We start from the raw sequence: 18171 nt of genomic DNA on the forward strand, positions 1-18171 counted from the left end.
TAATGGAAAGCCAGAACAATTTATATAAAAACTCTATATAAACCTGGTGTTATAGAAATAAAATATTTTATCAATTAAATATTCAAAGTGTCTATGTTTTAAATGTATTAATTGGTTTTTTAAATCCAACATTTCTATACTTCAAAGTAATATGAATAAAAATATAAACTAACAGTAAATTTAACATAACAAAAATCCTAAATTTGAATCCTGACTAGCTGGTCAAAGTGATTCACCCATCAGAACCTTAGTTTTCTATTTTTACACAGGTTTGATACGAAAGTATATTAAAACCATTTAATGACTTTTAAATAAATAGTATGAACACCATAAGCCAGGTGCTGATAATGCAGAGATGTGAATGAAGATAATATGTATAACATTATATGAAAGAATAAATGTTATTTCTTATTTAATCAATGGTATTTGGCCTAGACTTTTGTCAGCAATCACAATATTTTATTCTCAGATCATTCTAACAAGAAGATAAAATATTCTATCTAGATATCAATAGGGGCACAAAAGAATACCTCAACAGAACTTTTTATAATCTGAAACACACATCTACTGCAATATTCCACTATCAAGACTTAAAAACTGCAAAAAGAATGTCAGCCAAACAGTACACACCCATGCTGACTCCAGCTAAAGTACACCAACCCTGCCAGAAAACATTGGTACCTCAGAAAGAGCAGAAATAATAAATAGCTACCTTCAGTGAACCGAAAACACTTTTTGTTTTTAAAACCGCTTAGGGGCCAATATTTTATTAAAATTTAATCTACTTAAAATTACAGAGGATATACACATATGAAAAAATTGTCTACAATTTTGACAGCACACCAAAAAGTATAGAACTTGCCAGGTACTTTGCATGTATCAAGTGTGGGTCTCTGACAAATATACAACTTCTCTTCAGTAGGAGGGTATTAGATTTAGCTGTAACAAACCTCCTTTTATAGAATTTACCAAGGAAAAAGCAGCATGAATATTCTAATGTGGTTGAGTTAAAAATGATGACTTATTTGTGAAATTAATGGAAAGAAGGCACATTACAACTATGTTTACTTAAGTTTTTCATGCATATAAACAGATATAGTAATGGTCTTAGAATTAAGAGAGAGTATTTAGGGGTCTTTAGTTTTGGGGGGTGATTACCTGATAGAATAATGCTAGCTATAGTAACAAGGAAAAAACAGACATGAAAGAATGCAGGAAATAATGATAAGTTCATCGTAATAAAAGTACTAATTTGGGCACAACATGTTGCCACCATCAGGCACCGTTGTCCAGCATTCTCTTAGGACCCTTTTCCTTTATTTGTAGGGCTAACCTCTGACAGCTGTCTGCCATCATCAGAGCTTTGATAATGCTCATCTTTTACAGAGGACAGAAAACAAATTTTGGAGTCTCTAAACCAATTAACCGTTAGGTTGAAGATTAAATTTTCAGCACTGCAGCTTATCAAATATGGCCTGCAAAAACTTGAATCACTAGCCAGAGTAAAGTGGTTATAAAAAATAAAACCCCTAAACAGCCTGGTGGAGGTCTAAGTTTTCTGAAAAAAATTAAAGTTATTCCCATACTATTTTGAACTCTCTGGCAAAGAGAGGGTTTACAAGACAGTTATGGTTAGGGAAAGAGAAAGAGAGAGGAAGGAGGGAAGGGAAAAGAAGAGGAGGGGAGGGGAGAAAAAGAGAAGGACAGAGAGAGACAGAGGAAAAGTTTCAGTGAGGGTTAATGGTGCAAGTTTAAAAAAGAAAGGGAAAAAGAAAATAAAATTATTTTGTTGTATGTAAAGTCACAATGACAATTTGGTTAAGAAAATCAAGTTGCCAGTACTTTAGCACTGCTACGTGTTTAGCAAACTTTATTAGGAAAATGCTAAATAGAAGAATAAATGTTACTGTATATTCCTTAACCTCTATAACATTAATGCTGCCAATGCATTTTCAACTGGGGTCACTGATACTTTATAATACTCTAACTATCATGAAGTTACATACCATTTAAAGACAATCTGCTTTGGAACCCAGAAAGTGTATTTAGTTATTCAATGGCGTTCCATTGTACTTTAAGGAGATCTTAACTCCAAAGATACAAATTATATAATGTAACTGTACTGTGGAAAATTAAGTATGATGGTTGCTTTTGATTCAGAAATATTTTTGTTTTCCATTTTCAAAGTTTCTTTGAAGGAGGGAGTAATTTCTTAAATGTGATTTTATTTAACATCAGTATTATATTATTTACAATAAAAAAAACATCTGTATGTTTAAAAGAAATTTAATGATTCACTATATTGCAAAATTGGATACAGTTATATGTATCAAGAACATAAGTTAAGGCCTTATTTTTTCCTAGAGTATTTCGGTAAACAATGATTTAAATAGCACATATACATGTGGCAAAGCATTTCATTAAGGCATCAGAAAATATTTCCTTAACACATAAATATGACGAACACAAAAAAAAAACATTTCAATCTTTGCAGGCTAAATAAGTATTGCCTAATAAACTTGAGAGTTGGACTCAAATATTATCTTTATTTGGAATTCCTGGAGCAGAATAGAAATACCACTTAAAAGGAGAATTTAATGATGAAGAAAAAATTGTGCTAAATTATTTTCAGCTTTCAGTTTATATGTTTGCCAATTTATATTTCATCAGAAATTGCTTTAACATTCCATGCATTGAAGAGAACAATTTCAATTACATAAGATAGAAAAAAAAATTTTGAAGTATCGCTTAAGCACTTTGGTAGGGGAGCACTCATTGAAAAATATTCTATGAAAACTGTAAGACATTTCTGAATAAATACTCAACTTTCCATAGAATTTGAGGCAAAATTCCCATTGAAAGCTTGAATTATGTAACACAGATATACTTTGTTTAGCCAGTAGAAATTTGATAAACCATCAAATCATATGGATGTTGAAGAATTTACTCATATTGAAGAACTCAGGGGCATGATCCACAGGGAGACTAGAACATGCCTCTACAAAATTCCAAATATTAAAAAATAAAACTGCGGAACCATCCTGCTGTTTAGCAATGAAAATGGAAGACAGTTTTATACTTTTCTGAGATACTGACTCAAAATACTTTTTTTATTTTGACTTTTAATTTTTTTTTTTTACCAACTCTAGCTATTAGTAGTCATATAAGGGATGGTTATGGCAGATTATTAAATATTTTCTAAGACTCCTATCTTGCAAATCCATCTACTTGACAGTATTTTATTCTAGGACTAGTTTCAATGTACATAAAAATCCTTATATAGAATATTTTCACATTATAAAGATATTTTAAAAGTGGTCTTTATGACAAGAACTTTGTTCATAGATTATATGTATTTTAATTGGTTTTGCTTTGTATCCAGCATACTTCTTAAAACAAGTTTCTTTTTATCTTTTTAAAAGATGTCAATGGTACATAAAAGCCAAGATGAAGTCAGAAGAGAAGAGAAGAAACCACTTACAGAATGGGCATTGTAAGTAGCGCAGTGACTTTCTTTCATTATTTTGTACTGTTCCAGCACTTCAGGAGTTCATTCAAACTGTATCTATTGAGTTGAGAAACAAAAGAAAAAAAATCTCTTCCAACCTTTCAGCATTAAGAATTTTCATCTGGTTTCCAGGTTTGTTGGTGAAAGTTGCACCTGCTTCTCATTAAATAACATTACCTTATTCCCAATTCTGCTTGCTGGAAAACACAACAGACTGAATTTGCTAAAAATAATAGTTGACTGATTTTATCAAGTTATTTACCGCTCACAATGGCTCGAAAACAGGAGTTGATTTTTATCTAGTGGAGCATTAGACATAGAAATAAATATTAGGGAATCTTTATTCCTTCTTGTAGGGACTGTCTTTTAGATATATAACAAATCAATTTGCAATTCATTAATATTAAAAAAGAATATCAGCTCTTTAACTCTTAGAATATGTATGAAATCCTTGGGCTGACTACAAGGTTATATTCATTTGAGAGATCTATTCCCAAGCAGCCTATAATTACCACTATAGTTGGTTTGATAATTGACAACTTCTCCTCCTCAACATCCACCTCCACCTCCACCTCCAAATTGCAAACTACTTCAGCAAGACAGTTTTTCTATTGTGAGACACTGGATTAACAAGAAAGGGATGTTCTCTAATTAACCACAGTGTAGAGATAATATGCAAAGCAACATAACTGTTTTAATTTATCTTTTATTTCAAATTGAGCAAAAGATAATAAAGGACATCTCAATCTATATCACCCTCCAGGAAAGGGAAAGGATTTAAGTGAGGAATGTTTATATAGTAAGTTTGAGTCTTACTGCACTGGCACAGCTGAGGGAACTGATATCTGGCATGGGATAACCCGGAAAGGCTATAAACAGATTGCAGAAACCTGGATCCAGACACCTGGGCTGATGACTTACTCCGGGCAACCTTAAGATTCACTACAGGGCATTTAGTACTGATATGCAGAGGGAAAAGGTGCTCCTGAGGCATTTATTATGTGTTTTTCAAGAGTCAGGTTAGCATAAACCAAACCAGATGGGCCCAGCACGAAGCGATGAAAATAACTCAAGACAGCCAAGGAGGTAGAAGAAAGTTAACCAACTGAAGTTTAGGAAGACGTTGATAAGTTAAATTAGTAACCAGGTATTCAAAACTGGAATTCAGTTTGGTTGTTTATTTTCCTCTTTACTACACATATCATGTTTGTATGGAAAAAAAGTGATATTTACTGGTCTTATTCTATAGAAATGTATACCACCTTAAATAATTGAATAGTTTAATAGTTAAAACCACATATGAGTTACTAAATGATGCTTGTTATCTGTGTCTAACATAATATTATCAACACGACTACATATCTGATTAGAAACCACTAATAATTAGTAGTGGCTACTAGGTTTGAGGTTATAGAACTCAGTCTGAAATCACAAATTCTACTAAGTTGTTATAAAAATATATGGAATATAAAATAGAGGTAGAGACTATCTGTTCTCCTTTTCTTCAATATAGTATTGGAGAAATACTATAAAGTATACTTTGAGAAGTCAAGAAAAGCATGACATGTTAAAATTAGTGTCAGGTCTGGGGATACCTGGAAATACGCTTTTCTGGTGCGAATTTGAGAAATATTAATTTTCTTATGGTCCATATGTAGCACTAAGAAGACAGAAGACCAAATGTATAAATGAAGGCAATGGGCATAGAAGGACTAAGGAAGCAAATTGCTGCTAATATTGGGCATTTCAATACCTCCTCTAAACTTTATTACCTTTTGTTTGTTGCTTTTGATTTTTTTGTCTGTTTGTTTTGCAAGGAGAGTCAAAAAACAGTTAACGCTGGGTATTATATGGCTTTCAAAATCTAAGAAGTAACAAAACCAAAATACCATCCACTCTGCCACAAATTTCACATTGGTCTTTTAATCTCTACTAGTTTGTATTCAATAAAGGCTCTCTGTGTGATTATTGCCTGTAAAAACCATACCAAAGATAGTTGGAAAGATAGAAAGATATATAAGAAATGACCTCCTGTCTAGAGATCTAAAACGGAAAATGGAAATGAATGAGCCATCTCGGTGGCTTGTGTCTGTAGTCCCAGCTACTCAGGAGGCTGAGGCAGGGGGATCACTTGAGCTCAAGAATTCAAGGCCAGCCTGGACAATGTAGCAAGACTGCCATTTCTCTAAAAAAAGAAGAGAAATAAATAAATGAGCAAAACAGAGGGATATTCATGGGCAGAGGCAGTCTGTGACTTCTTTGGATACTCACAAATGGACATACAACCACACATTCATGTTTTCTAGCCATCCTTTCTCATCATCCTAACTGCCTGTAGGCTGTGAGCACTCCATCCCCACCAATGAAGCTCAACAGACATACAACCAATGACCAGATTTTGGTCTTTGATTTCCATCCTTCCCACCAGGATAGACAAGCTGATCGTTTTCAGCACTATGTGCAGTCAGTCCATGGAAACCACTACGTGAATACAGAAAACGGCCGTTATCCCTACTGGCCTTTCTTGTTTCTATGCCATGGAGTCAGTTCTTTACTGCTTGAGGTTTTCTGGAAAAGGGAGAGACCACAGGACTAGGGTATGAGTTCATGAAACCTAATGCCGTAGAGTACGAAAGGTACAGGAGGGACCCTAATGGGCTTCCTTGTTTTGGAGGGAGGCTTATGCCTCATTTTTCCCATTCTCCAAGCGAGAGCTGATGTGGACTGTTTTGGAAGTTTAGTGAATGAGTGAGCTGATTAAACATTTTACAGAAATATGAGACATGTGTTTTCTGGAATCTGTCAGCTCACTTTCTAGGCATCCACTGGGTCATTCTGCATTAACAGTGAGGTAAATAAATGTTTGACCCTTGTAGTCAAAGCTTTCGTATGGGCAGAGGGTGGGACAGGAAGAAAAGAGAGACTTTAAGTCATTAATAAGACTGACTACTTCAGTATGTCATTCCCCGTTTTAAATGTTCACAAGATGTTGACTACAGAGATACTCAAACTAAATCAATCGTTTTGTTGTTGTTGTTGCAGTGCGCTTCCCGGGAATTAAAACTTACATCGATCCGGATACATACGAAGACCCATCCCTAGCAGTTCATGAATTTGCAAAGGAGATTGATCCTTCAAGAATTCGCATTGAGAGAGTCATTGGGGCAGGTAAATGTCAAATCTACGCTTTTGAACAAAAGATTCCTTAATTTCTTTGTAACTGGTTTATCAACATACTATCTTATATCTTGACAGTTTTGGTCATTGAAAAGTTTTAACAAGTGAGAAGTAAAGTGATCTTGGTGATCTTGTATATATATATATTTTTTAAGTATACTAAGTGTCTGTTTGTTTCCAAACACTGAGAACATTCACAAAAGTTACTTTTAACATTCTATAGCCTTTTTTTATAGTGGAGATAAATTACAATTAAACTAGAGTTTTTAGGAGTTTGTCATAAAGTTATAGATTTACTCAAGCGCCAACATCTATAGACATATACTATAATTATAATAGTATTTAAAATGATGACCATGAGCCTCTGCAAGACACAGAAAAGTTCTGAGAATCAGCAAAGATAAAATTTGGTTCAGTGTAGTTTTATGTCATTTTAATGCAAATTTTAGTGTTTTTTCCTATGTAGAATTTTCCAATACTTAGAACACTTTATTATTTAACTATTCAGAATAAATATAAATTTCTTGTAAATCACCACACAGGAATTTATGCTGTACATTAGTAAGGGCAGAGTCTAAGCTGATGTAACAAAGAGACTCCATAATACAGATTTATTCCTCTTTCAGATGCTTGACCCAAGGTGCATAGTCCATGCTGGCTGCGGAGCTCTCATTCAGGGGGACTTGCAAGGCCCAAGTTCCTTCTATTCTTGGCTCTGCCTTCCCCTAGCATGCCCTCCTCCTCTAAATGACCAAAGCTGGGTCATCAGTACATCTGCCTTCCTGCCTGTGAGAAGGAAAAGGAAATAGTTCAGTCTCTCTGGTTTTGCTTTTAAGGCAATAACCTGAAACTTCCACAGTATTCCCATCTCAGTGGTCCAAATAACAATAACATGGACACATTTAAGTGCTAGAGAATTTGGAAATGGAATTGCTGACGGCTGCCATGTATGCAGCTAAAATGCATATATTTATGCAGGGGGGCTGTTTTCCTAAACTAGAGAAGGGAGATTGGATCTTGATGGGGAACATAGGTCTCCTCTAGATGCTGGAGATTTGTTTAATCCTTTGGAAACAGCAGAACAGATGCAAGCATGGCCATTCCAGCCAGGTGTCATGTCTTTACAAAGGCCAAAAGAAAGCAGCTGATGATCCTCTGTTTCTTTCAAAGTCCGTTTCCCCCCAGAAGGACAAGCTACATAATTTGCAGGACCCAGTATACCCTGAAACATAGAGTCTCTTGTTAAAAATTTATTAGGAATTTCAAGAAGGTGACAACAGAGAACTAAACCAACTACAGGGCACACCTAAACTCAAGGCTCTATGTGACTGCGCAAGTCACATACTCATGAAGCTAATCCTGTTACACAGAGAGGTAGAACTACCTCAAGAATTTCAGGCACATTTGCAGAGAGTTCTTCCTGATTTCACTCCATTCCCTATGTACCGTAGATCACCTCATCTCCTGCATGGCTGAGTCTCCCTCTGAAAGCTGCCACAAGGGCCTTTATGTTCATAATCTTTATGTTCTCAGCCAAAGAAGCTGCTGTACCAGAAAGATTAAGGACCTGAAATGGAACCAGATTCTCTATCTTCTTCCACTGAACAAACAGCACATCAGCAAGCATAATTGAGAAGAGTGATTGAATTATATTTATTTAGCTTTGGAGTTTGTTTTCTTAAGACAGCAAAGGGATAGAGAAGAGAGGAGGTTGAGTAATCTCCATTGCACACAATGTTTGGCTTTCTTCTTGCACCTGAGAAAAACTGATATGTCTTTTTATACTGTCTTGTTCAGTACTCACGTAGACACAGGAGAAGCATTTTCTGTTTTAGCCCTTTGTGCTACAACATAACAAAATGCCAGTGTGTGAAATCATAATGTTGAGAGATAAAATCAAGTATCTGAAGTATAAACAATACGAAGAAATTAAATGTTTCTTTTATTTTTGGATTTTTTCAACTAAAATATAAATTTTCCTCTTAAGAAAGTATAAAGGTTACTGCAAAAGCAAAACTTAACTACTAAAAAGATTATTTTAATTTCATTATTCCACCTGCTGTCCCTGAACTCTAATAAGTCATAATGGGATTTATCTCATTTGACAAAGACAGACTCTCTAAACCATGTAGTTATTCCTATAGATTGGGATCTCTTTTTAAATCTGTATTCATCGTTGATTGTTTCAGCTTTCAAACAATATGCTAAGAGTCCTTTTACTGTCCATATTCAGAAAAATGATGAAAAAGGGTTAAAACCTAACTTGCCTCTTTGTGCCCCTGGCCAGTACTGCTCTGTCAATTTATTTCTTTAGATCGTTGTTATGACCCTTTTATGCTGCCCTCATAGAATGCTTCGCACCAGGTGATTTATAATAAACAGAGTTTTTTGGCTCAAGGTTCTGGCGGCTGAAGTCAAGATTGAGGGGCCACATCTGGGGAGGGTCTTGCTGCTGCATCATAACGTGGTGGAAGGCATCACATGAGTGAGGGAGAGAAAAAGGGGGCTGATCTCCACCTTTTATAACGAGCCTGCCGCATTAATCCAGTCATGAGGGCTCAGCCCTCATGATCTAATTACCCCTTTAGGTCCCACCTCTAAACACGGTTGTATCAAGGATTACATTTCCAATCTGTGCAGTTGAGAGGACACATTCAAACCATAGCAGTCATGTTTCTAAAACTTTACTTTTGTGAATGTGTGAAGTGTGCATGTGTTCCGTAGCAGCAGTGTGGACAAAACATTACTCAAATTGAAGAAGAACCAGTTGTTACGTAGTATCTGTGTACCTCTGGTTACTTTCCCAATCTGTAACTACAAATACTTTCTTAGATTGTCTCGTATCATTTATTTTCTTTCCCCAGCTATTGACTGTTTCTTCTCAGACTCTATTTCTTCTTCATCTTTGTCCTCTAAGTAGTCCCCTTGGAAATGTAAATTAAGTGACTTAAGTGGTAGTGTAGATGCTAGACAGAGGTGAAGTGGGGTGGAGAAGATGAGAGAGGCCAGGTATCAGGTTGTGACAATTGTCAAGTGAAGGGTATTCAGGCAGAATTAAGGCATTGACGGTAGGAATGGCAAGGAGTACTTACATTCACAGTTCATTGCCAAGGAAAAATATTCGAGACCTCCATCTCTTATAGATGCAAGACATGCATGCAAAGCAACAGTTAAGATTAATTTTCAGATGTCTAGTTGGAAAAGCACAATATACAATCATTAAATCTTTCTTAAATGAGTTATCAAAAATAAATGTAAAACACCCACATTAACATTTTCACAAAAAGCATAATATCACACCTGACCCGTGATATTTCTTAACACATTCACTGAACAATGTTTGTTAGATGACTAATATTTACTTGTAAAAGATAATGTGCCACTTAATCTTTTCATATTAAATCACTATGCTCCTCGAGATATATGTATTAAGGCTGTCTTCCTCCATCTTTGTCCTGAGATTTTCGATTAGTAACCATCAAAATACTGTGCAACTGAACCATAAAAATGTAATTTTTCTGTACATATATTCTTAACATTCTCCATCTTTCCCTATAAATTTCACTTTTTTATAAGTTTTCTAGGGTACTTTTGTGTGTGTGTGTATCACTGTTCTATTTAATAGTGGCAGCTTATCTTTGTTCATCAATATTGGCCTGAATTTCCATGAAAATGCACATTTCCATTTAAATAAAGTGAGCAGCTCTGTTGCATAGGAAACTATCAAGATCATCTATCTCCTTTTACTTTTTTTGCATTATAAAATGAAATTCTATGGACAAAGGACTGTAAAACAGAAACTCCCAGGCTAAAACAGCCAAGTCAGATTAGGGGAGAATCATTATTTTATACATATCTTGCAAGATATGAGAAAACTGGTAAACAATTTTAATCATGGTCTGAAAAAGGTCATTGAAAACTGTCCATCTTTCAGTGCACTACTGAACCTAAACCAGTGTGAGAACAACTTGCCTGGCAGAGTGTAATTTTGAAACATTATTCCATTGAAAAAATCAATCTTGTGTCTCTAAGCCCATAGGGCACCCTTCTTAAATTTGACCTTCCCTCTTTCCCTAGTCTCAATGGAAATACATAATATCTTCCTGTCATTCATATTCTATCCCTTTATCTATACAAAACTCATTATGGCCTCCACTATCAGCCTTTTCTTCTGGCTTAGTGTCACCAATTTTTTTCTCTTCCTAGAATAGTCCAGGAAGTTTTAACTGTTGGTTTCTCAGCAGTTATCTGCAGGTAAAAGAAAGTCAAAAGGACAACAAAAAGGATATAAAAGTGAGTGTCAAGCCTAATATTTCAGTTCTGTTATTCCATCTGGTTTGAAGTCACATTTCCCTTTGATGCTATACAAGGCATAATGTTCACTTCATGTGCCTCTTCTAATTCCCCTGCCACTCTCAACACAGCAGGCCTCTTTTTTCTATTCTAGAATATATTATTTTTTAGTTATCTTAAAGAAACTGTATTTTTGTTTCTCTTTTACAGTTGTGTTATACATTCCTGTAACATGACAATGACAAATGTAGGCAATATTCCAGATGTGGTTTCACAATTCTCTTTGTATACATTTTTTTAAAACCTTGTGTTTATGACTCATTTTCTCTATATTTAGATGAGATGACCTCCTTAGAAATGAGGTTCATTCTTGTCCATCAACTTAAAGGATTTATGGTAGAGGTCAGATGAATTTTCTTGTGTATTCTTGAAAACTTTGCATGTTTAGTACACTGAGAATAAGATCAACAACAGATTTTGGCAAGGCGTTTGTGCCTTTTACTCAATAATTTCATAGCTTTCTAAATCAAATGATGTAATGAAAGATCAGCTTTACCCATTCTCCATCTATGTTATGATATGAATAAAAAAGCAAAGACTGAAGCAAGACAGACTCAGATTTGAGTCATAGTTTTGCTACTAGCTCATTCTGTAAACTTTAGCAATTTAGGTATCTTTCAGAGATTTGGGTTGCTCCATGTATCAAGTAGATTCATAATAATAACTGCTACCTTACAAGATTAATAAAAGGATTAGAAATGACTATTAGATTAAAAAATAAATACAGTTTTCACATTCAGTTTTGACTGCTGAAATGAATAACACTTACTGCCCAGCCCTCAATATACTTTGTGATATGAATATCTGCCCATGCAGAATTCAACAGTCAATGCCTTAGGTAACTGGAATAATATTTATGCTTTTCAGAATTAGTTGAAAATTGGTAATTGAAATGAAATTTTATTCTTCTTAGTACATTGAGTTATATCCATGTCAACAAACTCTTTTTCTTTTTAATTAAAGCAACTCAAAACTTATTTCTTTATATTTAGGACATTATATTTGTTAGGTATGTGTTTATTATTTGCTAAAAATCTCAACAAGTCATAAGATGAGAAGCAAAGGAAAAATTATTTAAATATCTTAATGTAAAACTGTTCTACAGTAGTCTATCAATTTATTCTTGGTACATCTAAGAAATTAGTAGATTTACTGTCAGGAATAGGACTGTATATCAATTTAATAGACTTTCAATTAATTTGTGTTAATTTCAGGACTGTTTATGTACTTTCAACACTTTACATCTTATTTTGAATCATTTAGTACCCATTTTCTATCTTACATACAGATTTCCCAAACTTGCAAGTTGCCTCATCATAGTCCTTGTTTGATAAGTGCTAGTTTAATAAATGAATAGCATTTTTAAACTATTTAAAAAATAAATAATGGGTAAATAAATGAACGACAAAAGGATATTGGATTATTCTAAGTAATGATTTTACATGACTATGTTTATCTGGTTGCCAAAAAAATCTTAATGAAGTATGACAATTAATATAAAATCAAATGCATAATATATGCAAATAAAAAATAAGACAGAAAAACAAATTCATACAGGACATTTGGAAATTACAATTGTTACATTACTTTATATTAACAATTTACCTGATAGACCAAAATTATAAAATTTATTATATGTATTTGCATTTATATAGTAAAATACAGACTTATACAGAAAATGTTCCATTGATATTTTATTTTGAATTTAGTTTATGTAACAGGGGAAGTAATTTTGAAGAGATGTTTAACTTACGAAGAAGTTTTTTTCAAATACTTTTTGTTTTTCTTCTAGTTTGTGTATTACTAAAATATTAGGTGAAATGAAGGAAATTTGATCCCTGTTTTCTAAAGAGTTCTCCAAGGATGTAAGCAAGACTGGGTACATCTTAGAATGATGTCATCACTTATGGCTAAAAATCAACAGATGAGAAAGACCCACATATCAACAGCAACAACTTTTAACCTTATATTGCTAGAGTATGTTAGTTATCTTTTGCTGCATAACAAATTACCCAAAAACTTAAAACAAGAACATTATTATCTCACAGTTTCAGTGGCTCAGGATTCAGGAATGGCTTAGCTCCTGCACAGTTGCTCACAAGGTTGCAATCATGGTGTCAGCTGGGACTGTGGTCTCACCTGAAGGCTCAGCTGGGCAAGGATCCACATCCAAACTTATTTATATAGCTGCTGTCAGGATACAGTCCTTTGAGGGTTGTTGAGCAGGCAGTCTTAATTCCTCACTGCTGCTGGCTGGAGAACATGCTCAGATTCTTACCATGTGGGCTTCTCCAACGTGGCAGCTTGCTTCATCAGAGTCAACAAGAGAGTCTGCTAGTAAGACAGAAGTCAAGTGTTTTATAACCTAATCATGGAAGTGACAGCAATTTATCTTTGCACATTCTATTGACTATAAATATGATGCTAGACCCCACACTGAAGGGAAGGGATCACACAACGACAGGAATACCAGGATGCAGGGATCATCGCAGGCCATCTTAAAAATTTTCCTACTACATATAGTATTGTTTCATTAGGTTTGAAGCTCTAAGGTGGTCCTAATTAGCCAGCATTCCCAGGAGTGATTTCTCCCCTTCAGTCCAATTCACATCAAAGATATCAAAGATGAGTCTTAGATATTCTCTGATGCTCAAGCTGTTTGTTCTGGCAGTGCTCTTGTGAGATGGATAGTGGGAAGCAGGCCAGTGGCATGGGTCAGGTACAGTTGGGGGGTCAGATGATCAACTGACCCGGAGGGTCTCTGTCTGGAGATCATTCTCGGAGTTTAGGATGTTCCTCCCACTTCCTTATACCTGTATTCAGTGCAGGTCAATTATTAGGTGTTTCTTTCGTAAAGGGAGTTTAGTCTCTTCTTGTAATGGTATGCTTTTTTTAAGGCTTATGAGAGTTGAATCTGTGCTGAGATGGACTTGTGTATAGGGTATCCAGGGTTTTTAGGTCTCATTGTCATAGAGACCCAGTCATTCCAGGCCTACTTGTCTCATACCCCTAAGGACACATAATGTTGGCCCTGTGAGATGTTTGAGTAGGCCATACGGCTATCATTAATCCTGCAGCCACCATGCGTCTGTAGGCAGTGTTTCAAGTAGAGAGCAAGAGTTGTAAGGCCACTGGAGGTCTTGTCTCTAAACTTAATTCTGACACATTCAGTTGATCAAAGCAAGTCACAAAGCCAGAACAGATTTAACAAGGTAGAAAAATAGATTTTACCGCTTAATAGAAACAGCAAAACTACATTGCAAAGGGGCATACATATAGGATAGGAAGGAACTCATGACCATTTATTTTACAATCTACCACATGGCTTATAGTTTTTTTTTAAGTGAATCATTATTTTTTTCAAGCTTAATGTGAATAACAAATTATGAATTTATTTACTATTTTGTCTCTAAGACTATTTTTGCTTTGCACCCCTAATGAATGATATTAATGTTTTCTTAACACTGTTAGTTAATCAGCCTTGGGTTAAATAAAAGGCTTACAAAAGTGAATAATGGGCCAGGCATGGTGGCTCACGCCTGTAATCCCAGCACTTTGGGAGGCCAAGGTGGGCAGATACTTGAAGTCAGGAGTTTGAGACCAGCCTGGTCAACATGGTAAAACCCCATCTCTACTAAAAATATAAAAATTAGCCAGATGTGGTGGTGGGCACCTGTAATCTCAGCTAATCAGAAGGCTGAGACAGGAGAATCTCTAGAACCAGGGAGGCAGAGATTGCAGTGAGCTGAGATAGTGCCACCGCACTCTAGTCCGATAGCCTGGGTGACAGAGCAAGACTCAGTCTCAAAAAAACAAAACAAACAAACAAACAAAACGTGAATAATGGAGCATCTTGCAGTAAGCAGGAAGCTAAGGAAAGTAAAATATATAAGGTAGAAAGAAGTAGAAAGGAGGAAAGAAAGGACAAGATAGATAATAAGTGAAGAAAACATACATATAAATTGTTCAAAGAATGTAAAGATCACCGTATACTGGGAGATCAGATTGCATTAGAAAGACTGAATTAGGCATTTAAATATACTGTTAAAGATAAGCAATGTCAAGCTGTAGAAAATGTAGTCTAGATGGAAAGAACATTAGCGGTGGTAGAATAAATGGTGTGGAGATTAAGAGGAATTTAGGCCATTTTCAAATATTTAGAGTTTGATGACACTGGATCTTTATTATATCCAATTTCTCTTCAAAACATAAGCTTTTGCTTGTTTTTTTTTTTTTTTTTTTTTTTTTTGTGAATGCAGCCCGAGTCTTGCTTTTTGGCTATGAATAAGGGTTAGTGACTTTTTAGTTTGATGACTTTTTAATGACAAAGTGTAAAGTGATTAAAGAAAAGAGGAAAGATGTTTTACTTTTATTGGGCAAAGAAAAATAAAAAAGAGTATGGATCTGTATGTGTGTGTGCATGTATACATACATACATGTAGATTGTGTGTGTGTGTGTGTATTAGTCAGCTTTGCTGTCATAACAAAATATCACAGATTGGGTGGCTTAAAAGGCACAAATTTATTTTCTCACAGTTCTGGACACTAGAGTTTGACATGGGTGCCTACACAGTCAGGTTCTGGAGAAGCTCTCTTCTGTGTCACAGAGATCAGCCTTCTTGCTTTGTCCTCACATGGCAGAGCAGAAGAGATATATCTTCCTCTTCTTATAAGATGACAGTCTTTATCAGATTAGGGCCCGGCTCTGAAAACCTCATTTAGCCTTAATTTCCTCCCAAAGACCATATGTCCAGATTTTGTCACATAGAGAGTTAGGGCATCAATGTATCAATTTTGGTGGGACACAATTTAGTCCAGTGTGTGTGTGTGTGTGTGTGTGCACGTGCTGGATCAGGAAGAAAGCAAGATATTACCTGATGAAATATTTACTCACTGTTATCCAAGTGTCTGTATGAGTGAATTTTGAATGAAAGAATAAAAATTGTAAATTCATAAAGGATATGCCTGCTAGGTTTGACTTACTTGGAGAGCGCTGTCTGAACTTAGAACTGAGTGTAGGCCAAGAGCTAAAGCAAAGTATCTCGTGGTTACCACGTGTCTAGAGAGTGGTGTAGCCACAGGGAAACAGAGGAGCAATAAGTCTCCCTGAGTAAAATTTATGAAGATGCTACAGTTTCAGTTACTTTTCAGATAATATGCTGATGTGATTGCTGTTAAGACTATAAGAAATGTATCAAAAAATTAATATGAATGCTAAAAATCAAACTGTTCAATGCGCAATTGAAGCCTGATTGCTTAGGCCAGGATGGACCTGTCAAGGGTTATCTTTGTAGTAGGCTCTTCCGACAGATGTTAGCACCTTTTCTTAAAACCAAGTATTTGACATTTTATCACAACTTGTATTAACATCAGTGTAACTTGTGTATCCGCTGTTCCCTGATTGCAATGGAAAAGTACCTTAATCTTATCAGGAAATAATATTTATATCATAAATAGGGAAGATTTCTTCCCCAAAAGTTATTTCCACCTTTGATAACCAGTTAATCCATCTCTGCTTAGAATCTCATAACCTTCCTCACAGTAAGCGACACTTTCTAACCTGTCTCATCTTTTCCTGATCTTGTCCCTAAAATTTGAAGTCATTTTATATTTGTTCTTCAAACGTCTCATCCACTGTGGGAGAAAATTCAGTTTAAATTTTGAGAACAAGAACTAGCCAATTTACCCTTTGTGAGCTGTAATTTCCCTATCTGTGAAATAAAAGTAAAATACCTTTGCTTCTTCATGATTGTTGTGAAAAGCAAATGAGATAAAGTAGATTCTATCTGACCATCCAGCATTTATCAGAACACCACCAATGAAAGAGTTCATTACCTCCAAGATAGCCCATTCCCTTGGGAACAGTTCCAGTAAATCCAGGATATTCGTGAGTAAAAAAACAAAAATGTGCTTCGTTGTAACTTGGTACATGATCTTACAACACTGCCTACTGGTACTCGTTCTGCAAAATTGAGCTTATACAAAGTAAACCTAATCCTACTTCCACACCACACCGTTACTCTTCAAATATTTAAAGAACCACATGTAAACCTCATAAATCTTCTTTCAGCCTAAATTGTCTGAATCTTTCAACCATTTCCATCCGACATGATGTCTAGATATGTCATCATTCGGGCCACCTTCCTCTGGAGATCTAGAGTTTTTCTCTAAGTCTTTTCCAGAATTGAACCCAATACTCCAAATGTTTTCTAATCAATGTGAGAACACAGGGATAGCACCTTTCCTGCTGTGCCTCAATTAATGCATCCTGAGTTTGCATTTACATTTTGAACAACTGCCATGCACTGTTGGCATAGGGAGAGCTTACTACCAGCTTATCCCCAGCAGTCTTTCTCAGAGGAGTTTCTGTTAAGCCAGGACTATTCTATACTTGTCAATTGACTTTATTACTTTTGAGAACAATATTATATTTTTATAGGTCTACACTGTATATATATGTAAATCATATATATGACTATGAACCATCTATATCATATTCATATTTAAAAATATGAATAGATATAGATATGTTAAAATGATCTAGATATGTAATACCTATATAAATTTGTATAGATATGTAAAGAATGTATATTCCAGAAATATACACTAGAATATATGATATATGTTCTTTACATATCTACACAAATTCTAGTATATAGAGAATATATGATATACAATATATAATATATATGCTTTACATGTCTATACAAACATTGTATTCTTTTCTTATCATTTCATAAATATTCCTATTAAATTTCATTCTGTTTCTGTACATAAAATTTCTCAACCTGTCCATGTCTTTTTCCTTCTCAATTACATCAGCTGGTACAATTATTCTCCTCAGTAATGTCTGTGATATGTTCTGCCTTGCAATTTAGCTGTGTGCCCTTATCATAAGAGCTTAGTGCTCTCTGTGCAGCAATCATTTAGTATACTCTCTAAATTTCTTCTTCATTGGGACAATTGTTTTTGCATTATTGGAATTCTGTCTTTTGTAGATGCCTATCTCTCACTCTTTGTAGAATCTCTGATCAAGATTTTTTTTTTTTTATTATACTTTAAGTTATAGGGTACATGTGCATAACGTGCAGGTTTGTTACATATGTATACTTGTGCCATGTTGGTGTGCTGCA

General features: G+C 35.0%; 1 protein-coding gene across 1 annotated transcript in view; it reads left to right on the top strand.

The window, feature by feature from the left end:
• Positions 1-18171, top strand: part of EPHA6 (EPH receptor A6) — a 952571-nt gene that overhangs the window by 665688 nt on the left and 268712 nt on the right. The window contains exons 9-10 of the mRNA XM_011927614.1: positions 3423-3493; positions 6551-6676. Of these exons, the coding sequence (XP_011783004.1) occupies positions 3423-3493; positions 6551-6676 (197 nt within the window). The remainder of the gene's footprint in view (positions 1-3422; positions 3494-6550; positions 6677-18171) is intronic.

The sequence above is a fragment of the Colobus angolensis genome, unplaced genomic scaffold (genome assembly GCF_000951035.1).
Source record: "Colobus angolensis palliatus isolate OR3802 unplaced genomic scaffold, Cang.pa_1.0 Scaffold73, whole genome shotgun sequence".
Classification (NCBI taxonomy): domain Eukaryota; kingdom Metazoa; phylum Chordata; class Mammalia; order Primates; family Cercopithecidae; genus Colobus; species Colobus angolensis.